This window comes from Phaseolus vulgaris, chromosome 2 (genome assembly GCF_051622355.1).
Source record: "Phaseolus vulgaris cultivar YP4 chromosome 2, ASM5162235v1, whole genome shotgun sequence".
In the NCBI taxonomy this organism is placed as follows: domain Eukaryota; kingdom Viridiplantae; phylum Streptophyta; class Magnoliopsida; order Fabales; family Fabaceae; genus Phaseolus; species Phaseolus vulgaris.
The window spans coordinates 26868259-26895155 of NC_143499.1; the positions used below are offsets into that span (position 1 = coordinate 26868259).

The following is a 26897-nucleotide window of genomic DNA, read 5'->3' on the forward strand; positions in this document are numbered from 1 at the left end:
TGCTTAGCCTATCATAAAGTTACTTCGTTATTTGTTAAGATACTGATTTTTTTTAAGATTTTATTAACTTCAATTAAAAATAAAGCAACACTAGATATGTAAACATTATTGTACTATTGTATAGGTAATATGTTAAGTTACACTTTAGTTTTTTTTTTCTTTCTTTTTTTTGCTTATGTTAATTTTAATTAGACCCTTCATCTTTAAAATTCGATTCAATTTTATCATTTCATGTTTTAAAAGTTATTAATTATTTTAACACCATACAGGTTATTCATAAGCATAGATGTTATTTTAATAAAATGAAAACTTTTAACTGTCACAATATAATACATAACAGATGTAATTTAGTCATTAACATTAAATTGTAACATTTTACATATAACCATTGCTTTCGATAACCCATAACGGTAGATAAGAGAATGAGACAAAAAGAAAACATGTAACAGGAGACTCATTATTATGGTACGAGTGTTTAAGTTAAAAAATACCATAACACGTTTTTTTTTTATAATTCGAAAATATGGTTTGAATTTCACATTTTAAAATACATTTTCAAAATCCGAAAACATTTGAAATATATTATAAGTTATTCGATTTAGACTATATATTTTAAATTGTATACTTTAAAATATATTTTAAATAATATAAAAAATTATTTTAAAATATATAGTTTAAAATAAATTTTCAGATTATACAATGTAAAATGTTTTTGAATTATAAATAATCTAAACTTTTCCTACATATCTAAAGATGTACAAGAAGAAAGTTTCGAAAACTTAAAAGGACTTGATAGTCTTAACAAAAGGTAATATTATAATGCTAGCACATTCAACAACCGAATTATTTATTTTCCCAAAAAGCATTAACTTTAACATGTAGGGTTAAGAAGTAAGTAAGAAATTTAGTAGATAAGTTCTGAACGAAAGTGTTTAACATCATTCAAATGATTTAATGTAAAAGAAAGTTAAAGGAGTAAAAACTTAACGTTGTAAGTTAAGGAAATTAATTGAAGCATGGAGAAATAATATAATTAAAAAACGAAGTATAAAAAAGTAAAGATAATGTCCATAACTGGTGCGGCTATTCTGCTTTTATTTAGTTCTTTTAAGATCTAAAATAATTGTTTAAGTGGCCTGAATCTACAATGTTACACGCTGAAAATTGAACAAGCTACATGGTTGATACATCACCCTTGTTTCCACACAACTTGCAACCCTCTTGGGATATCGTTAAAAAAATTACAGGAGGTATTTTGGTGTCCTTTTAAACCAGAATTTACACTATATTTTGAGAATCGTTTAGAGGTACCAAAACCTCCAGATCATGATCTGAGTTTGAGAGGGTTTAGAATTCTCTAATTTCAATGCCAGCTTCTGCTGAAGTGAGGCTATCATCATTCTCATTCAACAAATAATCACAATATTCCAAAAGCATATCTGCAAGGGGAGGAATTCCCGGATTTCTCCCGTCGTTATATTTATGTGCATTATATGTAATCTGCCAGACGTCATGCCTGAAATCTTCTCGGCTCTTGTACTCCATGTTCCGTACTCTCTCCCTGATTCTCGAAAGATCCATAGGCGTATCTATAATGTCCAGGTAGTCAGGAGCCTCTTTCTTCGACACAGGCTTCACGAAAAGATACGACAGCTCGTACCTATCTTTCACAATCGTGTCCACAATGCTCTCCAAGATATTTGCCAAACCAACCTTCAGAGATAGATTGAATTAACCATACAACTCAAACCATGTACAAATCATATAACAGTAACAAGGACTATAACCGCAGACATACCAAACTTCAAACTATTTGTTACCAAAATCATATAGCATAATTTTACTTACACAAATCATAAACACAACCGAATGGCATTCTTTCTTTTGGGCATTTGCATATATTACTCACAAAAATAGTGTTCTTTCAAAGCCCCCCAAAAAATGTCCAAAGCTTCCTACTTAATATGTATGAAGATGCAATACATGCAAATAAATTAACCACTAAATAAAAGAAATAACAAACATAGAAATGTACCTCTCCCCCTCCCCCTCTTCGGCGTTTTGTTGGTGGCATATAATCTGCACTAAGCTTTCCTAACTCAGAAACAGATCTCCTTTTTCCACTCCTCTCTCTTTCTGGCATTCTCTTATCATGTCTTCTTGCTCTGGGATCATCTAAATACTCCTCTCTTAAATCAGGCTTTTTCTTCTTCTTTTTCTTCTTAGCCTTTTGCCGTTCTTCCTCCTCCCTCTCTCTTCTGATATCTTCTTCGAATCTTTTTATTTCATCTAACCTCTCTTGCTCTTTGAGCATCCTCATTTCTTCTTTCTGATGCCTCCTTGCTCTGTCCTCTTCTCGAAGTCTTGCATCATTTCTACGTTTCTCTTGCTCTTCCCACCATCTTCTGTCCTCTTTAGTGTTCCACTTTGGAAAACCTCCAGTTCCATACACGGTATCCTGTTTCTTTTGTTTCTCAAAATTCGACAATTCAACAATTCTTTTAGTCTTTCTGTGTTGAAGTCCTGTGTTTCCACCAGGACTGTCCAGTTCCACACCAATAACCTCCTTCGTTCGTTTTATAACGATCTTTTTGTGACTCTGCTCCTTATCTATTTCTGTTGGTGGTCGTATTTTAATTGGTAACTTGTTATAATCAACCTGACCTCTGCCTGCATCAGTAGGAGGAGGCCCTCTACTTGATTCAGTAGGAGGCCGTATAACAACAGCATGCTTACGAGATTCAGCCTGTGTATCATCTGGTTTCACTTTTTTGGGAATAATTATCTTATTAACCTTAGCAGACTTTGCAGTTTCTGAATCCGAAGTGACTGGCTTGTCAGAATTCTGCAGGGTCTCTGTTACAGGTTTATCAGAAGATTTCTCTGAGGAGCCGCATTTGAATTTCAGTGGAATTTTTGCCGAATTGTCAACAGGAGTAATCTTCGTGGTGCTTTTTGAAATGGACTTTTTGGAGGGAGCTTTAGTAGGCTGGGAGTGACTAGAGTGGTCTATGGGTTTCCCAGATGATTTTTCCATATCTGCAGATTCAAGTTGAGTTTCAAGATCTTCACCATATTTTGGACAGTTCTTGTTTGTTCGCATATGCCCAGGCTGGTTCATCAATGAAATAATTAGAATAAAATATTGAACAATGGAGAGCAAAACTTTAAGATAACCCATGATACCCTTCTGTTTTAATTGCTAGATTTTTATTAATTACTAACGTAGAAAATACAGAAGTCTTTTGGTTTCTTGATCACACTTTGTTTTCAAAATACACTAGTGTAGTTACAATTTACCTTCACATTCACAAAAGTGAATTTAAAAAAATACCATTTTAGCAAAATTTATTAAAGGCATTGAACCTAGAAACATGTAATAAACTAATTTTGAAGTTTATGTAAATAAACTGTAAACCCATGAAACATCTACTGATATACCGAAAGTTGACAGGACAGAACACTGGGACAACTAATGTCCAAAATATTGGACACAGGAGCCTGCCATTTTATATACTGATGCCCGTCCCCGATGAAATACTTAAAAACATATGTAAACAACTCAAGATACACACACCTGACCACATGCTCCACAAACAAAAGTTTCCCTTGATGGTTTTTTCTCCTTAAACACCTGGTTCTGCATACACAAATCAGAGATAATTTCAGGAAGCAGAGTAAAATTTGAAAATATTATTCTGATCTCCCTGAAAGAATGCAGATACAAAACTCAGACAAAAACATAGAGTTCAACAAACTTTTAGCATATCTGCAAAACACAATAATGTATTGCAATTTGAACAAGTGTCAAGAAGACTATTTCCATGTATTTACTTCAATTCTAGCAATTACTGATAAATGTAGTAAATAGTTGCAGACAGAGCAGTCCTAATTTCTCAATAATGTGATGGAAAGAAATGCAATTACTACGATGTACACTTTGGCCTAACCTCCTTTTATGAGTTGGCATATGGTTGATCCAAGGTTATTAAAATCAAAAGAAGAAAATAATTATGACACAAAAATCTAAATGAAAAATACATGCAGCAGTTACAAACTCAAATTGAAGTTAAAATTCAAAATACGAGATGAAAAGACTTTTATAGCAAAAGACTAAGCAAAAAAACCTATATATAAAGCAGTCAAAACTTTGATACAGCCATGAATATACCTGTTGCTTTTTACATAAACTCAACCACTTAAAATGGATTATCTATAAGTAAAAAAGAGAGTGATGAAACAGACTAAAGTTGATCACTTACCTTAATTCCTTCTCCCATATTCAATTTGATTTTTTTATTGGGAAGAGAAACAGGTGTAATATCATTCTTCTTTGCTTTATTGGCCTTCAGTGATTTACTTTTTTTAGCACCAAAGTTTTCCTCCTGCCAAAATCATGAAATAAAATAATTAGGCCTCATTTATAAATAAATAAGTCTTTACATATTTATGATCAGATCTTCATATAAATTGTGAAATAAATGTTTAAACAATGCAACTGACAGGAGAATGTAAATAAATGATCTTACCTCCCTAAGATCTGTAATCACATCCTCTTTCAAGGGATTATTTCCATCTAATTGTGAAGTATTTGTTAATGGCTTAACCAGTTCAGAACTGTCAAAGGCAAATTTCGATTGCATCTTTGATACCAATCTTGTTTCTTCCCCCGTTACTTTAGTTTTCTTCTTTTTCTTCCTATCAGCTTCATCATCTGCACAAATTATCATCCAAAAAAAAGGGGTCAAATATGACAAGTAGCATCTGAGTTCAATTTGAAAATGTTAATCCAATTGCATTAGAACAGCCCTAAAAACATCAGCTTTGGTACATTCAGTACTAAAAAATATCTTGTAATAATACTTCAATGATCAACAGGATATCATACCATCCATAAGCAACCTGCACAATTCAGCAGCCTCAGCTGCTTCATCTTCTATTTCCTCCTCTGCCTGAGCCAAAGTTGGGCGTCTTCTCATTTTAAGACCCTTAACACCGTCTCCCTTGTCACGTTTTAAGTCATTTGTACCCTCTTCTCCCTCTTCAAACTCCTCAGCATCAAGTAAATTTTCCAGATCTCCAGCAAAAGAATCCAGATCACTATTCCCTTCCGAATCACTCTCGTTCTCATCAGCATTTACAGCTGACAGACTCTGAACTTGTCGATCCCAAATCTCCTGGCATTTCTCTCTAGTCTGCTGCTGTAACTGAAGAAAGGACATTCGCTGGCCACGAGCATATTTGCTAATAGTTGTCGGATCAACCTTAACCCCAGATGCAGCTTGCTCACTTGAAAGTTTACGTATCATAGCAATGCGATGCCACCTGGTTTGTTTTGCAATGACTTCCTCAGGAACATTGAACTTAAGAAGAACCTGGATCAGAACATAACTGAGATTAAAAACAGGAATGGTACATATTAAACATACAATGCTGTTCCATCATTATAATTGCAGTCAGAAGTCAAGTAGACACTAATAAGGCAAAACCAGCCAAATGGAGTAGTGGAAAATTAATTTGCTGCTTAAGCAACTATGGATATGTTGGAATTTTATTAGTGTCACATGATATTGTACAACAAATTAAACACTCTCATTCCAATTGCTAAACCACAGGTTTCTTGGGGAAAAACAAGTTGGAGCAAAGCCATTCTTCCTTCTAAACATTCATCCTATGGAGATTGCTACATAATCAACTGCCTACGGATTAGCTACTTGAAATGAGATATCATATTGTCCTCGTTATAATGATTTTGAAAATGCAAATCATCATTTTTTAGCTTGTCTTTTTCCAGTTATATTATGGACTTTCAAAGCATCATGGATCAGCAGCTGCGCACTTCAACAATTAAGACACTTACACGTCCCAATAGGAATTGAAGTAATTTGCTAGCAGCAGTGATGTTATCTGCTGTTACTCGTCACTTTTGTTTTTCCTTTTTCTTTTAATTGTATTAAGTAAGAATGCTGCATATGATTGGTATAGGTAGTAGTGCTAACCTGGTTGGTTAGCATTACAACTTGTATAGTGATGCAAATAACATTCTTTCTTTTTATTAAAAAAAGCTACATATAGAGAGAAAACAAAACAAACTACTGTTTGGAATAAAATCTGGAGAAATCTGAACAATCCTTAACATTTGGGTTTAATCCTAGTTAAACACCAACAAGCTTGGGAATGAGTGTTATACTTCACTTATATACTTTAATTTAATTACACTCTAGATAAATGAGGGATCTCTAAAAAGTCAAGCATGAAATTAGCAAGACCAGACATCTATGGATGGTCTGATAATAGCTGGATAGTGAGTAACCAAATAAGCCTAGCAACAATCACTAAGGTAGACTCTGTTAGCATCTGAAAATTTGTATTTAGGTCATTAACATTACAAAACTGGTTTATAAGGTTAGAGCTACCCTCCACTTATATACCTTAATCTGGAAATATTTTTAATGAATGTGGGAACTCCAACAGAGATCAAAACATTTTGCTGCACTAATTTTCACTTCTGAGGTGCAGTTTGTCTCAGTTTAATACAAAAACAAACGTATCCATTAATATCAGCTCTATTCATAACACAATTGAGTAAAACATGAGAGAAAAAAATTGCTGCAATAATTTTCATATTTGAAGTGGAGCTTGAAAATCACTTTATTACAATTGAGTACAATATGTCAGAAAAATTTCACCTACCAGAAAGAAAATTCTTTTTAATATCAAGCTCTATAGCTTACATAAGCATATAAAGTTCAGAACAGATCACCAAAATACCACACACCTCTCGTGCAGCCTCCATGCTTAATCTACGGAGATCAGCATCTGTACCAGTAACAGTAGAACCTCCACGGTTAGCAGCTGCTTTCTTCTTCACCATTGCACTAGACACTGGTGCCTTTGGAGGTGCCCGAGCATAGCTGAAACCCATGCCACGACCAGATGGATCACCAACACCAGTAATTTCCATACGTTCAATATTTTCCTTACCCTGCGAATACAAGCAAATTATGACTACCACAAATGTAAATGGAAGCATAAATTCCATTGATGCATGTCTCTAAACTCAAGTATAACATCCATTTCAACTTGTATTCAAATTTTGTTGGAATTATATGACACGCAACAAATGGAAGAATTGCAGCCATTCTAGGCAACTTAAGGATGCAAGGACAAGTCTCTTTGCGCAATTGTCAAGAAGCAAAAGACAATCTTATCAACATAACAGTTCACAGCTTAAGAGGTCATATTTATAACATACTACAGCGAACTTATAAGGGATGGGGAAATAAAGTGGATAAGTAAAATGTTTATCCTTTTGCAAAACATAACTGTATTCTTTTATTCCTTTAGTTAGCACTCCCATGTATTTTACTTGATTTTTTGAATCAATTAAGTTCATTTACTTCAAAAATTAAGAAAAATTGATCCTGCCTTCAATTTTCATCTACTACAAACCCTAAAATAGTAATTTCCAATCCAAATAACAAAAATCTTAACATGCCAACATTAAGCTCAGTTAAAGACCAATCTTAGATTACTTTTTAATCAAACATTTGACAACTTGTAATATAATTAGTATTTGAAATAATTTCAAGTGTTTAGAAGTCATAAATTTAGTGAAATTTTGATCAAATTTGAAGAAATTCATAAGATTTTATTCATTTTGGGTGAAATTTGATGTTTTAGTTGGTGGTTTTGAATTAAAAAAGGGTTCAAATAATTCCAAACAATTACTAAGTAGAAAATTGGGATTTGAGGTGTTTGGTAGCAGAATCCCTTTTGAATCATCTTAAACAGGGGACTTAATGGGCTTGGAAAAAACAACTCTTGGGACCAAAATTCACGAAGTCTAAACCTATTGTAATTAATTCTATTTTAAAATATTCTTTGCTAAAGAATTATCAGACCCTGGCACAAGATTATTTGTGAAAAAAATAGCATGTTTCCAGGTTTCAAATTCTTGTATAAAATAACAAACAAAGAGTGCAAATGTATGAATGACCTACCCAAGTCAGTAAATAACTCATTATAAGCTTACATCCGACAAAAATACCAGGAATGAGATCATTGCATATAGTAGTCAGCGCATCCTCGACAGTCAATTCATCTATTCTTTCTTTAAATTTTCCTGCCCTAATTTCCTTTTACTTTTTAATCCCCTTTTTCACTTCTACCCAAAAATAATCAAATGGACATATGTGAACAAATTTTTAACACATGACCAGGATAGATGCCAATGCCAAATAAACCAAAAATCAGATTTAACATAGATCACCTGGCTTGTACAAGCAACAAAATTGCTACTCAAGTTCCAAGGAGTAATCTGAAGTTCCCTCTCAATGTGTGATGCAGCAGCCAATGCTATTGCTTCATCAGGAAGCCGGCTCATTGCAGATGAAATATTTGTAGGGTGTGTTTCAGTTATTCCTAAATGTCTTAGCCGGTAGAGGCCTGCTTGCATGCTTTCATAGGCACAAACCTAAAACAATTTAAAATAAATACAAGACAGAAAGAATCTTATCAAATGAAACAATATAACAGGATACATCTTACAACAAAGAAACAATAACGCAAAAGCACCCAAATTTGGAACAAAGATTGAAACGCAGTTAATTCACTTTATCCCAAGCTAAGCAACATGTAAATTATAGACCACCAAATCATAAAAGCAATACAAGGTAAGCATAAATAACCACATTGAGCACCCAATAAAATGCATTGTTATTTAATGAAGCCTCATTTTTCAACAACCCAAAAGCACAGTATAAATAAAAATAAAACAGGCTGCAATCCTTTTTTATTCTTAATAGTATGTTTCAACAGAAAGACATGTCTAAATTATAAATAAAAAAAATGAATGTCATATGACAACTCACAAGCTCTGGCGGAACCATTTTTCTCAGTTCATCCTCCGACCACATGCGGAAATTTCTCTTTTTGACCAAAATTGACTGTCCATTTGCTCCCCTCTGCAGTAATAGATAATATTCAGGAATACAGAAAAACATATTAAAAATACACAAAATTAAGATTGTAATTCCAATATAAAACTATTTTCCAGAAATTATGATTTTTCTCGTTTTTTGAAAATATAAGGGTTAGTTTTGTTGGAGAAAATATTTCCTTTTATTTTTCATTTCCTATTTTCATAAATAATTAAAAAAAAAATCACTGTTTTAAAAAATTTGTACAGGGTAACAATGAAAAGAATTGCTATTTTATTGTTTCTATACAAATCTTTGAAAACAGAAAAGACAGAGAAAACAATATCACTTTTGTAATTCTCTGTGAAAACAAGAAATGAAACAGAACACATTGTCATAAACCAAACAAGCCCTAAGGAATGCTGTTAAGCATTCATGTAAATTTGCTTGGAGGATCCATTTCCTATAAATTGCTTGGAGAATAGCAAGCTTTGTGACACTCTTATACCTGTAAATTTGCATACTCCTTGATTTTCTTACGGAGTGATGCTTCTGATTGGTAAGGAAACTGTGAGAGAAATTCATCGACACGGATATAAGGAGGCAAGTGCCGCTTCTCAGCTGCTTGGAATTCACGGCACATGTGTACCAATAGCCTGTTCATCATGTAAGTCTGAAGATTTTTACTTCCCGGTGAAAATACCTCCATGAGTGGCTCCTGCAAAGAGTAAGTTAGAAACAAATTAGCACAAATCACAAATATAAATTGTACTTTTTATAATATTCTCAGAGACAGCTTTGGAATTTGTTAGGCAAATTGCAGTATCAAACAAGGAGAAGTTAATCAAATACGGCATTATGAGTGTGACTGCTCAAAACATCACATTTACCAAATGGAAAGTCAGATTCTAAATCATTAAAAGACAGTTAAAAAAAAGCACAAAACAACAATCTACAAACCTGCTGTCCGACGACATTAATTTTATCAATGCGCCTTAATGATAACTTTCCCTTGGATGAGCGAACCAGCAGGTAGTCAGTTAGTGGAACTTTATGAGGAAATACGGGTGCTCTATACATATTTGTCTCTAGTGATGACTGACAGCAACCAGGTTTCAAATCTCCAAGGAAAGGAGATTTATCAGCAGGATCCAGAGAAATAATGTGCCCCAAGCTACTATCTGTGTTGCGTAATAAAGAGCCAGATTGGTCATCCGGTGAGCATTTTTGATAGTATGTACAAAGTCTTGCACCCATTCCAACATTGCTCAAAAGTAAAGGTCTTTCTTCACAATACCTACAAAAAGAACATATTCAATGCCATTAGAAACATAGAAACTTCAGAGAAAACGCATGAAAGAGAGAATTTATTAGTGTATTGATCAAGGAGTACAAACTGGAATTTAAAACTGTGTACATTTAGTTACAAAAACAGTTAGTGACAGTTGGCATTAGTAACCTACCAGCCAACTAACATCGTACAAAAAACAATGTCAACAACTAACTACCAACAGTGCAGTTTAAAACTGAAATGTAAAATACACTAAATAAAAATGAAATTCCCAGAATCCTAATGGGGTATCCTCAATCCTCATTCATTTAGCTAAGTCCAAAAGAGATACAATGTAAAAAGAGGATCCCCATTGCAGGCAACAAATTAAAAAGAAAAATTAAAGTCAACTACTAAAGCCACATTTTTCTTAATATAATAGAGTTGAAGTCATTAGAACATGCTTGATATGCAAAAATAAATTGCAATAATTTCTGTTTTCAGATGAGTATTAACTAATGCGCAAAAATGTTCGGAAGGCAGAAACTGAATATGAGTAGAATTTTATTATCTAAGGATTCCCTGTCTACATCTGAGCCAATGCCCAATACAAAAAATGCTAACAAAATTAATGAATACTTCTACCCTTCTTTCCCTATTTATATAATCATATATAGTTTCTCTTATATCTAACACCATGGTACCATCCCAGTCTTACCTAAATTTCAATCAACGAAGAAATATAAACATATGGAATTCCATAACAAGCAAGTTGAAGGGCTGTTCAATAAGAAAAAAGATACTTCCAAAATTTAGTCACCCAAAGTCAACAGTCCAGAACTTTAAAATAAATCCAAATGGAAACGGATAATATGTGAAAACAAACACTGAGTAGTTTCAACTATCAGGCACAGAAAAGTTTTTCTAGCTTACTGCTTTTGAAGAATTTAAGATACAAAGGATGTTATTACTTATTAACCAAAACAGATCTGTAGCTCAGAAAGTAGTAACTTGTTATTCTCAATCTTCAAAATGAAACTTTTCTCACAGCAAGTGAATAATAAATATTATCATGTACCATCCTCCTTCTAGTCTTCAACACTTAAGTATCACCATTCCTGAATTACACTCACGTCTCTTATGCACAAGGTTGTGGAGGCTCCCATAATGGAACTTCTTGTGTTGGTGCTACTGGTTCTGGTAGAGGTCGTGGTGGCAAGTTTGCCAATTTTCAGTGTCAGATTTGTCTTAAGTTTGGTCATACCGCCAATGTTTACCATTTCAGGTATGATGTTTCGTATCAACCCCGTCAATCACGATGTTTTATTGATCCAGCCACAGAAATATATTCCTTAATCGGCTGGCTCATATAAGCCATCAAATACATGGATAAATCCTAATAACAACTATGGACATAACACTCAACCTAGCATATTACTGATGAAGTCCACCTCTCAAGCAAAAATTAACATCCTAGATACCAGACTATGGAGCAAGTTTCCATGTTACTGGTGAATCTCAGAAGGTAAAGCAGCTTCAACATTTTGATAATCCTGACCAGATTTTCTTAGGAGTATTTGTGGTGTTGGTGTCTCTTCATTTGTCTCATCTAATGATTCACATGTCATTCTAAAACTAAACAATTTGTTGCATGTTCGTTCTATCACCAAAAATTTGTTAAGTGTTAGTCAATTTGCCAAAGATAATTATGCTTTCTTTGAGTTTCATCCTGACAAGTGTCTTGATAAATCTCAGGGGATGGATAAAGTTCTTCTTCAAGGTGTTGTTGGTATTGATGGGCTTTATCCATTCAATAATCTCCAGTTTCACCCACCCTCAATTGCAGTCATCTCAATTGTAGTCATCTTCCAAGTGTTTCACTCAGGTAAATAACAATATTCATGTGTGGCACAATAAACTTGGTCATTCAAATAGTCATGTTATGCAAATTGTATTGAAACATTGTAAAATTTCTTTGTCCAATAAAGCTAATTCTTACTTTTGCTCATCCTATTGTGTTGGTAAATCACATAACTTGTCATCTCATGCATCCAAATTTGTTTATTCTACCTTAGAGCTTGTTTACCGATCTTTGGGGACTTGCTCATTTTACCTCTTATGCAGGGTACAAATATTATGTTTCCTTTGTTGATGCTTGTTCTAGATATACTTGGATAATTCCAATAAAGTCTAAGGGTGACACGTCTGTTTTTCAGAATTTAAAAAAGCTGGTTGAGTTACAGCTTGGTTTCAAAATTAAAAACATCCCATCTGATTGAGGTGGAGAATATAGACCTTTTACAAGTCTCTTAATTAACTCATTGTGGTATAAATCATAGACTTGTTTGTCCTCATACACATAATCAAAATGGTGTTGTTGAAAGGAAACACAGACATATTATTGATTTAGGTCTTACCTTGCTGCCCAAAGGATCTCTTCCATTACAATTTTGGAATTATACCTTTATTATAGTTTTGTATCTTATTAATTGACTTCCTACAGCTTCTTAAATTTTGTTATTCCTTATTATGTTCTTTTTAATAAAGATCCAGACTTTGCTTTTATCAAAAAAATTGGATGTGCTTCTTTTCCTCTTTTAAAACCTTATCATTCTCATAAACTTGATTTTAAATCTAGGGAGTGTATTTTCCTAGGATATTCTCAAATACACAAAGGTTACAATCCAGTAAAAGAGTTTACATTTCAAAGGATGTTCGATTTAATGAACATGAATTTCCTTATTCTCATTTTTCTCCTAATACTCCCAATACTGTCAAAGATCTCAATGAGTATTTTAATTTAAATCCCATTCTTCCACTACCTCAAACATCTAACACTACTTCATTTTGTTATGTGCTTATTAATTCCACAAAACGGTCCTCTTAGTCTATGTCTAATACTGCACCTGTTGTAACTACTGAACTTGTATATAATACAGCAACCCCTGTTATAAAAACTAGGTCCAAATATACACAGAATTCACGTTAATTCAACAGAATAATCCTCATCTGAGTCTATGTCTAATATTTCACCTGTCATAATTACTGGACTTGTACATAATACAGCACCTCCTGTTAATACTTACCCTATGCAAACTAGGTCCAAATTTGGTATTGTTCAACACAAAATTCTCCCTTCACTGCTTCTTCCAAGTGTTAAGCAAGCTCTTAAAGATGCTAATTGGTTAGCTGCAATGCAGCAGGAGTATGATGCTCTCATGCAGCAAATACATGGGATTTAGTTACATTACCCTCTAACAGACAAGCTGCTGGATGTAAATGGTTTTTCGAGTCAAGGAAAATGCATATGGATCCATTTATAAATATAAAGCACAACTAGTGGAAAAGGATTTCATCAAGTCCACAGTTTTGATTTTCATGAGACTTTTTCTACACTTCACAAAAATATACGCATAAAAAATAAGAAACGTAGTACATTGAATATGAATATGAAAGCTTGCAAATACATAGAATATATCAACTATATCAATATATATATGTATGTATATTAATATATCTAAGTTAATATTAATTCAGTGCTTCATTTTCTTTTATCTCTCCTTGTGTAATAGCAGGATAAAAATTTCAAGTCACTTACTCCATCAGAAAAACATGTCCATCTTTTACAGACATATCAGACTTTTTCTTGAATGCCCCAGGAGGACGCAAGGACTTGTTCTCACCAGGAACCCTCTGTGCTTTTGGCCACAAATGTATCTTTGAACGAACAAGATGTAGCAAGGAATTTGGTCGAACATTTTGTTCAGCAAGTGACTTCTGATCGTCAAGCTCTCTTCCTAAATAAAACATTTTCACTGTTTCCAATGCCTTAAAATCTATAAAAAACTTCAGATCAGTCATACAGAAGAGTAGAAAGTACACTGAAATCTAGAATAAATTTGCAGCCTAATTATGATTTTAAATCCATTACAGAAATAAGAAATTTTATTATAGAAGGAAAAATTCACAACCTAGCTTTTTGGAAGCTTTTGCTTTAACAGTTGAGAGAGTTTCTTCAGAATCCACATGCAATTTACTCCCCTTTCCACCCAAACTCTTTATAATGATCTTCATGGGTCCTTGTGTTGGCAATTTCCCTTGTTCTTTGACAGCCACCTCATTGTCATGGGGATACCATAATGCTTTTGGCCGGTGAAAATTTGCAATATCTTTACTGCAAAAGAGTTGGTAAGATTATAATGACAAAATCTACAATGCACATGTAGACAATAGATATTAAAGCACCATATAAATTAAAGGACAGACATGATGACTCACTTATACACAAATAAACAAAGGTTTTGCAAGAACTTGATAAAAAACATAAGAAATCTCACAATTGTTATGGGCAACTAATAGGTCAACAAATGGACTAGTCTAATGGTGACTGGTTATGAGCTAATATAGAAACAGTGAGCTAGGTTCAAACTTTAAATGCTATGGGCCATTCTTTAACAAAAGCATCGATGTCTAGGCCTGCTGATAAAAAAAATGTCAAGGTCTATTCTTGTTTTGCAATATCATTTCTGAAGCACAGGTCAAGATATAAAGAATCAATCTTTCTATCTGCCACAAACTGTAACTGGTCGAGATCATCTTAAGCTCTATGATACAGAGATTTCTCCAGCAATTTTGCTTCCATAAAGGTTTGACCATAGATGAGGAGTTGAGTTGATGGACAGAAAATAAGTTATGGAGTAAAATGATAAGAGTGCATGTATGTAGCATTTTAGGGTGGAGAATGAGACAAGTTCTGTTAAGTATACACAGAGAGGGATTTACTTGCATGAATTGTTCAGGGAAAAAAGAACTGAACTGCAAACTTGCATTTATATTAAGTGTATCGGTGTGTGAAATCAGATCCATTTAATTGGTATAGTATGAAAAAATCATAAACAACGAGAAACCAACAAGATAATGAATCTAGTAACTTGCACGAATCACGGACTCTATCCATTTAAGTGTACAACAAAAGTTCACCTACACTGAGACAGATAAACAATCATTTTTTCCAAAAGAACCTGGTTTGAGAAAAACTCTGGACTGAAGTTATATTATTCAAGAATAGTGCACAGAGGCAAGAAAAATAGAAAACCCAAAAATATTTGGAGATATGATGCTCTCACCATATTGGGTATCTAGTAGCCTAATCATCAAACAAACTTGAATGTAAGATTGTACCAGAAGTTCATCTTAAAAAACACAATATTCTGAGCCAAAAATGTCTCAAAACAGGTAAGGCATGCTACAGACAAAAAATGCTACCTCCTCCAAACAAATAAAATCTTACTTGCTCAACTTCAATTTCATTGTCTGCAGCTTCAGAGCAGGTTGAGAGTGGAAAACTTTGACACCATGAGCTGAGCGTTTTTTGGAATTTGATTTCAATTGCTGAGAAGTTTTACGATTTGAATAATGTTTGTCATTAGAAACATATCGCCATCCATATTGACTTCCATGTCCTGGAAGTTCAGAAGAGTCCCCACTGCTTGATTTTAAAGATCGAGTTAAAATTATAGCCCCAGCATGAAGGCAAAGATGCGCCCCATCCTTGCTATCCAAAACTTCAAAGTGCATTTGATCATCCTGAAGATCAAAGATAAGCTTTGGTTTCACCATAGGCTGATCAAGCTCCTCCCATATTATCTCGTCTAACCAGGAACCCTCCATCATGTCTCTGTTTTGTGATATAGCCTTGTTAAAACGCGTAATTTGACTACTTTGATTATGCTTACATATTTCCCCCTCTTTTCCATCTGCAAGACTAGAACTATCCACTTCAGATCTGGATTCTAACCTTAAAAGTTGGGGGTGAAATAGACTTCTAGATATTAGATTGGTTTTAGCTCCAGAAGAACCCCTTGAGCCAAAGGCCTCCAACGAGACAGGAGAGCTGAGCGAGACATTATGATCTTTATCTTCCAGTATCTTGTAAGGCTCTATCTGAATAGTCTGGATCCCACTTTCAATTTCTATTTCACTGCCACCAGAAACTCCCAACTCAGGTCCAGAAACTTCACAGCTTTCAATATTATTATTACTTGGAACAGGAGAATTGCCCCAAATGATTTCATCTTCCCAGTCTTGCTGATCAAGAGGATAAAAGTTGGTCCATATGAAAGGATGATCTTTCCATGAAAGGTCTTCTTCAAAATCCCCTTTCATTGGTTCAGCACTATGACACGAGTCCTTTGATTGATGATCATCTTTCCTGACCACTGAGGGCTCCGCATGAAGAAACCCAAATTTTGGAAACTCCAAGTCAACATCGTTGCTTTCTAATACATCATTATGAACTACAGAAACTTGTTTAGTATGTGAGAGACTCTGGGAGGAGCCCTTGAGGAATTCCTCTTCATCCTCTTCTACAAAATCATCAGTAAAATCCAAAGACTTGTATCTATCTGTAAACACGATAGGTAAAAGGCCAATTAGAATAGAAGCCCCACAGACTAACACTGCAGAAAGATAAGCATTCATTGTGTCATTCAAATCTCACCATTGGCAGCCCTAAATTTCACTCACATACTCTACAAATTGTGCAACAACAATTTTAATTTTTCTAATCATATCTCTCCTAGAAGATTAATAGACTGACACATCAAAATAAAATTCAGGTAAACATTTCCAATCTCCAATTACCCCTTGGAATAGGTTGCCGATGTTCTCTCTTTTCTCCCTTTCTGAGAGGTTCATGAATGCCAAAGATTTCAGAGAAGCGTAAAATTGCCACACCATCTTCCACACATAAAACAGGCAATGGCACAGCCGTAGACCTTTTCTGAACTTCAGGCCCTTCCTGTTTGTTTCATCAATTAAGACATTAATATGTCAATAGAAAGTCAAACATAATCTTTTATAATCCTATCAACAATAATTATCATCAATGTTGGAAAAAAATTTGTTAGTGTAAGCATTACTAATTGGCTGGGCTTATAGCACGGTACTAAAAGCGGTATACATCACAGTTAGTTGGAAAAAAATATGTCAGAGTAAGCATTACTAATTGGTTGGGCTTATAGCAGGGTACTAAACGCGGTATACTTCACAGTTAATAGTAAATGGGCTCAAGTTGATGCTTACATTTCAGAGAAATCTTTTTACTCTTCTCCACCCCACTTTAGCCATTTACAATTAATTAAGCACCAAACTGAAATGCCATCCTATTTGCATGTTTCTAAAATGCATCAAGTAGTAAATACGCCAGTAAAACCACCATTCAAAACAAGGTCGAGAGTTATGTGCAAGTATGCATATCTCTGCTTGTCCCACGTCACCACTACTACAACCAACTTTTCCCACTAGGCAGGGTCGAATACAAGGACCAAACAGCACCACAATGTCCCCAAGATCATTTTAGGTTTGAATTTGCAGTCCCTTTGGATTATATTATTTGGTATTCAAAACAACTTATTATTTAACTTTACAGATTAATATTTTCATATTTCTTTTTGGGGTGGGGGTGAGCGTGAGGGGTTGAGGTCACTATGGGGGAGATATGTTTCCCTAAAATTAATCAAAACCCAAAGGGGACAAAATTATGAAGAATGGGGATCATAGGGTGACATTGTCTAAGGATTGAATTCCTCAGCATGTGCTCATGGGCTCAAGCCACACGACTCTATATATACACACACACACACACAATGGATTACCATTCACATCAATGTAGTGAGTTTGAGTACTACGTAAACTAATGCAGTATATGCACTCATTGAGTAGGCAGCTTCAGGTAAAAAATTACTTATGTGATCTAACTTTAATTCTCTCTTTGGACAAGTTTGGCCTGATATGAGTAGCGACTAATTTTAGTGATTTCCTCCAGTATAAAGGAATTTAAAAGATATATCAGGATCAATCGGTTTTCTTAATAGCAGAAAATGTTCTTCTATTTACCCTGCTTATTAATCAGAAGATCAACCCTCTTTAAGCAAGTCCACACAACATCAACTAAGCCATCCATCAATTATTTTTATTTATATAGTTGAATCACCTATATTCTCATCTGCAAGACTACAAGTAATCTAATCAAAAGTATTAAATATACAACTTGAAGGTCAAATATGATTCAGAGTCAAAACAGTACATATATTCACTTAATCATCAGAATAGTACAGAACTTAAACATCATTCATGAGAATTGTTAGAATATATGAGCAATATCCAATGATATCTACATAGTATCATTGCATATCTTATCTCTTCGGATTAATTTCCATATTCTTAGTTTTATTATTTATTTCCTCAAATAGCTGGGACTTCAGACTATGACTTAGTATAAGAATAAACAAGGGATATTGCTTTATGCTTTTTATAATATTCTAACATATTATATGAAACCAAGCAAATATCGATCAAGGTGCATTCAATCTCTCGTATTCAAACATCAAAAGGCAAAAAGAAATAATTAAGAGGTCACAAAACTGAAATATACCTCCTCAAGTTTTTGTACATCAGCATCCAATTCTTCAGTCTGCAGTGAGTCAACATGTAATTCCCGTTCAACAGCACTCTCTTCTTTAGATGCATCTACCACACTCTCTTCCTGCTCCTCTGAAAGAACAAAGCTAGCATATGTGAACTGCAAGATTCCAATATGAAATGAGGTACATCTACCGTTTATTAAGGGAAAACAAGCATTTTTATTTTTCTTTCCTAAAACTTCCAAGCTTAAACCCTCACAGAATCATCAGTTCTTGAATTAAGTTTAGTTGTGCTGAAAGATATGGTATTAAAGCTCTAGATCAAGCACAAAGCAAGTATTGTTAGTGTTATAATTATACATAAGGTACAAATATTTTATAATTATGAATATGTTTTAGACCCATGAATATCTAAATTATATATGCATTAGATTATATATGCATTATTAGAAATGTTTTTATTTATTCGCCTATCATATATTTATTATTAGAGGATATCATCTCTCATCTATTTATTGTATTAATTCTGTTTTCTCAATTCTCAATATAAAACAGCATCCAGGTTGTCTCATATCGACACAGTTTTTTCTCAATGCTCTCTATTTCCTATAGTTTAACATGGTATCTGGAGCCTCTTGAAAACCATCTTGGCTCATTGTCTCCAATGAAGAGTTTTTGTTGTCTACCCTCTTTTTGGGTTAGGTCACCATTTTGATGACTTTTCCTACAACCTCTGTGTGCTCTAGCGGCCACAAGGTCAAATTCGCCCAAAGCTGATCTACACAACCGTCTAAACACCAGCCAAAGACTATGTTTGATGCACCCTCACATCCATCTTTTCTATTTGTGATCTACCACACTTGTTCTTTATGTGCCTAACTACCCATTTAATTTACTTTTTGCCACCCGATTAATTAAATCTCATGACATTATCTTTACCAACAAATGGTACCTTACAAGATCGAATAACATGGAAGATTGGTGTCGGATGTGAGTCGCATGGCCTTTACCATCTCTCTCCATCCACGACTGATTGTGCATAAGCAGCTTCTCCAATGATGATTTGTGCACACTAGAACATCCCAAATGGAAAAAACTGCAATAGATTGTACTAAATTTTAAAAACTTGTCTAGTTTGAGTTGAGTTGTGTCAAGGTAAACATATTTGTCTGTTTTCTTTATAGTATTTATTTATAAACAAGCTTCATCTACTTTTTCTTTAGTTCACTCCGAGATTAGGTGTCCTTTTTGTAGTACAACTACTCCCTCTAGCTTTAAATATTTTGTTACCTTTATTGACAACTATTCAATATATGTACTTCGATTTTGTTGATGAAAAATTGATCAAAATTTATATCTATCTTAACAAATTTTGTAATGAAATTAAATCACAATTTGGTACATTCATGTTAAAGATCCCACATCAACTAAATATAATGATGTCAAATTATAGTATATAAGTGAGTGCAAAACCTCATCTTACAAGCTGATTTTGTGAGGTTGAGTGAAACATAAAGTCCATTTTCTAATATGGTATCAGAGACTATCCTAATGAGATTTGTTGGGCATATTGTGTCACAAGATATATCTAGTCTCACGCACAAGATGTCTTGTTCTCAGCATGAAGAAGTGTGTTGAAGATCCCACAACGAATAGAAAAAAGGCCAAATTATAACATATAAATGGGTACAGACATAATCTTATAAGCCAATTTTGTGAGATTGAGGTAATCTTAAAGTCCTTTTTCTGAGAATTCATATGCACTTTTTGGAGTAACAATGTTCGAGAATACCAATTTCACCATATCCAACCATTCAAGGCATCAAATGATATTCTTCATCAAACTTCATATCCTCATACTTAACCAAAAGAAGTAGTTGAATACAAAAACAAAAATCTTATTGAAACTACACAAACCCTTCTCCTTCGTAGTCATTTTTGACATCGTGTTTGGGGAAATGTTATCTTAACCGCATGTTATCTCATTAATCAAATATCATCATTTGTCCTTAATGATTAGGTAACTCACTTCATCCCTTTTCCTCATTCTCGTTTATCTAGTCGTCCTCCATCTATTTTTTATTCCACATGTTTAGTACATAACCTCACACTTGGCCAAGACAAAGCCTCCACAATTGTTCAAATATGTCTTTCTACGATACCATCGTACTCAAAAAGGGTATCAATGATTATCTTTTGAGCTCAATCAATATTTTGTTTTTGTTTATGTCTCTTCCTTTTAGCTTGCCTCATTATACACTTGATCCTTCTAATCAAGATATATATATAGTGAGATTCTCACGTTTGTCAATCTTCCTTCATCACCAAATGACTCTACCATATCTCGAGATGCGTCTTCAACACCACTTCAGGTATATCAACACCACCCACGACGTATTTGCATTTGAATACAAGACTCATCTTCGACTAACAATGATATAGTGGAAGTCAATCCTAATCCTATTTCCTCATAAAATGATTGGCCAATTGTATTCAAAAAGGGTATACATTCTACTCTTAACCTTGATCTAACAAGAAAATCAATTGTTGGGTGTTAACGGTTGTACTTGTACACTTGAAACAAAACCTAAAGCACAAATTTATCACTAAAAAGTTAGTCAGGTTGCCAAAGGACACACACAAACCTATGGACAAGATTATATTAACATTTTCTCTCCTGTTGCCAAAATGACATTTATCTTGCTTTTCTTCTGCATCGCAACTATTCTACAGATTGTGATGAGGAAGTCTACATGGAGCAACCTCCTGGATTTATTGCTCAAAGGGAGTCAACTAATGTAGCATGTCATCACGAAAGTCAAAGAGAACTATCTCTAAGGTGCAAATAAAGAGAACCACAAAAAATTTAGTAAAAAAGTTGAAGCACTCTCATTCATGATAACAGTAAATGTGTTCGGAATTCAGATAGGTAATTAAGTTGAGTTGAACTCAACTAGACTAAAAAAAAGCAACTCATTATAGCTTTTAAGCTAATTGGATTTTGAGGTGAATTTTGTTTCCAACTGAATCTGAGAAAAAGGTGTGACATATGTTGGCAGACTGTTGATCGAAAACTGAAAGTTAGATTGGGTATTTCAACTGAAATCCAAACAAACCATAAATCTGTCTCCAGCTAACATCTGAACAAGGCTGCCTAAAAATGCTATAGCTAGATTACAAGAATGAATATCTTTCTTGCACTTTTATGAGGAGTAAAACCAACATAACAAGTAAATTCATGTTTGAAGTTAAAATCACACACACAAAATACAACAGCAATAACAAAGTGGTGGTGCAATTCGTGTAAAAAAAATATTACCAGATAAGGATATATTATCAACTTTAGAATCTTCATTCAGAGAGTCTTGCTCCTTCTCAGATTCTTCATCATAATTTTCATCATCAAATACAGAAGCTTTGGATTCCAAGCATACAGATGCCTCAGCAGAGAAAAATTCTTTTTTTGGCAATAAATAGTCTTCTTCATTGGCAGCTTCTGTCTCTGGACCATCATACTCTTCATCAATATCTTCATAATCAACAGCGTCTTCAGCTTTTTCATCACAGTCTAACATTAGAAAAATCCAAAGTTAGAAAACTAAATTACAGAAAGAGGAGAAAAGAGAAGACTTATATTGCTCTTTTAAACAAAGCTTCATTGTGTCAAATTCAAACTATTTTACAGACAACAAATGCTCTTCATGTGCATTAGCTTTATGCAATGAAATTTCCAAGGAAGAAGAAATGTTGGAGCAGAAGGGTCAGAAATCCTCCCAACAGAAAATAACGAAAACAAATATACTGCATCAAGCAGAAATACTCTCAAATCCCTCCACAAATCTGTCAAAGTAACTCATTGAATAAATTATGAGATTCAAATCAAAACCCTTCCCCTCACATGAAGCTGTCACATCACATGACTAAGTCTTTTGATGGGAGAAAGGAAAATTGGTATAATGCCCTATGCAGGAAAAGTACTGTGGGACCCCATGTCTGAATTTCAGGTATGCCACAATAAGAAGACCAAGGGCTTGTTTAGAGAAAACTTCTCCCTACGCACTTCTATAAGAAAAATATATGGAAAAATGAAATCAGTTTCTCTATGAGCTAAAATTAACTTATGCAAGTTAAAAATCAGATTTAGCAAAAGCTAAGAGGAAATAATTAATATAAATGAGTCTATTGTTAATTTAACTTACTGAAAAACTGATTTCAGTTTTTTCTTTTTCTCTCCTAGGAGAGCTTGTGGAGAAGTTTCTCCAAACTGACCCTCAGTCGTGTGAGAACCTTGTAAGCAAGGATCACAATTCCATACACACAAAATCATGGAAACTATCCGTAACCCAAATAAAATTCAACAGCAGAAGCCACTCACTGTAATTTTCTTGCATTTTGCTTTAAAATACAACAAACCCCCATGAAAAGAGTTACAACTGCATAAAACCTTAACATCCTATACAGATCAAATCCCAGAAAATCCAATAAAGTATTTCATAAATCAATTCATTTTGACTAAATACACTTCCCCAAAGGAAAATCATTTTGGAGAAAACAGAAGCCAGGAAGAGCACCTAACCATATTTTAGGTGCCAACCAATATTTATGTAACAATGTATGACTGCTAATGAATGACTATTATTCACACATGTTGATCAATACCAGTTACAAGTCATTACTGAAACTTCACATCAGTTTGTTTTATCGATCTTCTTCTATTGACTTGCATCAGTGGCCCTTATTAACCCCTAGCATCGGCCATAACTACTGATGTTTTTATTTTACAAACAAAACATTTTTATAAAATATTTTCCAGAATGGAGAGTTTAGTGTCCACTCTAATCGTCCAATGCCATATACATACATATTTAAGATGAGGAATGCTAGTGAAAGATTCTTTTTAGCACATACTCTACTATTGGTAAATTAATTAAAATCTAGCACAAGAGCATGATAGAGAAAACGATAGAAAAAAAAGTGGGCCCAAATTGTATGCAGAAATGACACATGGCGGAAGCTGGATGGTTTTACAATACTATAAACTACAAAATTAGGGGAGAGAGTCATCAGATAAGTGAGAAACAAAATTTTGTTATTTCCAATAAATTTCAGTCAACAATAGAGTGTGTTAGAAAGTATAGTGCCAGAATATCTCATAAGATGTATGGAAATTTCTTCTTTGAGAAGGAAAGACAATGAGCGTCTATAACCCTACAAAACATATGCAATGTGGGAAAGAATTCCAGTAGAAATAAAACACAGGTGAAGTGCTCTCAGTTGATGAGGGAAAAAAATGATACCAACAGAATATCAAAAACTGCATGATATAGTTTTTTCCTGGCAGACTTCACCTTGTTCAACAACATCAGGTGGTGTTTGTGGTGATTTTCCTGACAACTGCAAACAACAAATTTCTATCATCGTCAAAATAGAAATAGAATGAATGAAACATAGTAGGAAAATCAGATAATTTGACACTTCTTAAGCATGTCAACAGATAGCACTTTGAATTCCAAACTTGAACAATACAGACAGGTAATGATATTTAGATTTACTTACATCTATATCTGTCAGTGAAGGACCCAGCTTATCCGCTAATGCAGAAAGATGCTCCTTTGCATCCTAAAGAAGAAATAAGCTTATTTAGCACCAGCTTTAAAGCTTTTCGCCAAAACAGATATACATGAATAAACCAAGAAGCGATTGCTCATTCAACAATTGGTATAATTTAATTTTCATAACATGTATATATCACAAATGATGCAATTGTTTTCTAGGAAGACCATCCTCCCTAGAACCTTCAATTTATTTTTCCCTGTATAATTCATAATCAGGCATGCCCATATCACAGAAAGTAAAGGCATAAAGTATAAACAGCAGCCTAGAACATAAATTTAATTAAGAAAAATCTTATTGTTTGGATTTGTTAACATTTATTTTTAAGTGGAGTAATTTATGTTTCAATATTTTACCTTAAAAGCAAGTTTGTTATAAAATTTAAAAGTAAATTTGTCAACCTAACACAAAAGCTACTTTTTATCACTTCTAGTCAAACCAAGGTTTCGAGGCAAAATTGGTCCTATCTAACAATAACCAAACATCATTTTCACTGAAATGACGTTTCCAGAAGGCAAAGTAACTCCTGATGTTCTCCACCATGCAACCAGACACATATAGCAAATAATAAATAAATATTTGCAGTTTGCACACGAATACTAAAATCCTCCAAAATTGAATTGCATGTAATTTGTTAATTTAGACTTTGGACAATCATACTGAGCAACACACATCAAAATGCCTCCTTTTTTTTGTATTTTGAGAATTTACAATGCACGACTCAAGTTAAAGTTCCCCATAAAGTACGAATCTAAAATATAGTGGCTTTAAATCTTCCAAAATAAAAGTTTAGTAACTTAAAAACCTCTACTTACCAATTATAAATCTACAATAGCTTAGCAATTTCATTTGGCTGTATAACTATCTAAGATGCACATAGGAGTCCAGGAAGATAACAGTAACACTATGATTGAGTAAAAAAAACTGACACAGAAATCTAAGCATGACATTTATGCATGCATCAGCTCGATCCTGACTTTCCAAATGGTTTGACCACCAAATTCAAATGCAACATGAAAGGCGGCATAAAATTACCTCATCAAGATAGTCAACGTCGAGATCACCAGAATTATCTACATTTCCAAACATGAACCCAAGAAATCGATTACCCTTGCCAGAGTCCTCATATTCTTCTTCATCATCTATCATTTCAAATTCATCACACATGGAGTTAACAAACTAAACCAAACAACAAACCATATAAGACACTAGAACACCACGTGAACTGCAGTTACATATATCCCATTTCAGCACACAGCCACTAACTCAAAATTTAGCCTAACCATTTCCACCCTACTCCCAACTCTAAACCTAAATATGATAACAAACAGCCTGAACAAGCAAACGAAACATTTTTCGAGCCTACAACACTGACCAACTAGAATATACATCCAATTTCGCAACCCTCTAACCATATTGAAGCTATTTATTTTTCCTTTATTTTGATTTTTTTCTTTTCCCTGTTCCTATCCCTTCTCATGCTACAATTCCCCAATTTTCGTTGCAGACATTTACCTTCGTCCCTCCCATCCTGCGAGGGGCTAGCCGAATCGTAACCCATGCTGTCCGACCAGAGCTATTGGAATTATAGCCCAAATTCAGCACAAACTCATCACAGCAGCTCCAGAACAAAATTCCAGCAAAATCAATTCCAATTACTGTCTTCTTCAAGTGCTTCTGTGCCTCGAAAACCCTATTTAAACTTCACTAACCCTATTCCACTCTGCAATTTTCCTCTTCATCCCCTAAAGAAAACGAAGCCCGCAAATTAGGTTTCCTCTCCACGAACCGGATTAAATTCAGCAGAACCGAATACTGCCTGGACCGTGAACGGACGAAGGGTTTCAGCAATCAGCGTTTAGAGTTGATCGATTCAACAATTGAGTTGCAGCTTGTTGTTACCCCACAGTGTGTTATGTATTTCCAAATGAGACCGTTCGTTTCATTTCGCCGTCGAGGAGGAAAAGAGAGGCGAGCGCATGCGGACGTGGCGGAGGAGGGCACAAGGTTGAGAAAACCCTCAAGATGATGCTTGAGATCTGCGACTACGTGTTCGTCGCCGTCCACGGTGTTGGGGAGAAGACCCTCTTTTCCGAATTGAGTTGCAGCTTGTTGATGCCGCACGGTGTGTTATTTATTTATTTCTTGGGGGAGAGGATGTGACACGAAGAGGGTGATATTCTTGACTCTCACCAATTGCTTCCTGCACCCCTAAACTTCTACAAAATACAAAAAAAATTAGGATAAAACATTTCAAAAATACCTAGTGGAAACACCTGTAAATAAATAAAGAATTTTATAGTTCTATAAAAAGTAACTTTTTTACTGTAAAAAATTAATTGGTTTAAAAAATGAATACAAAATTATAGAATGAGATGTATTAATAAAAGTAAAATTGATAATAAATTATATGCACTCAGAAGAAATATCTTTATAAATAGTTATAAACAATAATTTTAATTAAAAATATAATATGTTTTTACATTACGAAATAGGGAATTTTATTAAAATATTTATATTGATAAGTTTTACTATATTTTTTAAGTTTTTAGTGCTCTTAACAATCAATACATATCTGTGTTACCTTATTTTATAAACTCAATTATTCTAATATTAGTAAAAAAAATACTTTTAATTAAATTTAAGTTAAGTTATATATTTTAGATTTTT

The 26897-nt window shown here is 34.0% G+C and overlaps 1 protein-coding gene across 7 annotated transcripts; it reads right to left on the reverse strand.

The window, feature by feature from the left end:
• Positions 1-1062: 1062 nt before the first annotated feature.
• Positions 1063-26482, reverse strand: HAF01 (HAC13 protein (HAC13)). 7 transcript variants are annotated; one of them, XM_068612742.2, is made up of 21 exons: positions 25743-26482; positions 25263-25369; positions 24171-24233; positions 23963-24008; positions 21934-22182; positions 18626-18744; positions 16834-16990; positions 15482-16595; positions 14163-14365; positions 13790-14027; positions 9882-10218; positions 9430-9639; positions 8874-8966; positions 8273-8476; positions 6779-6985; positions 4889-5375; positions 4530-4714; positions 4263-4385; positions 3578-3640; positions 2036-3112; positions 1063-1713 (listed from the first exon to the last, which is right to left on the reverse strand). In XM_068612742.2, the coding sequence occupies exons 1-21, from the start codon at positions 25786-25788 to the stop codon at positions 1348-1350; spliced, it is 5694 nt and encodes a 1897-aa protein (XP_068468843.1). In that variant the 5' UTR covers positions 25789-26482; the 3' UTR covers positions 1063-1347. The 7 variants fall into 7 exon arrangements, with proteins under 7 accessions (XP_068468843.1, XP_068468846.1, XP_068468849.1 ...); XM_068612745.2 differs by having other exon boundaries at positions 18626-18772; XM_068612748.2 differs by having other exon boundaries at positions 23912-24008; positions 25743-26431.
• Between the last annotated feature and the right edge of the window lie 415 nt (positions 26483-26897).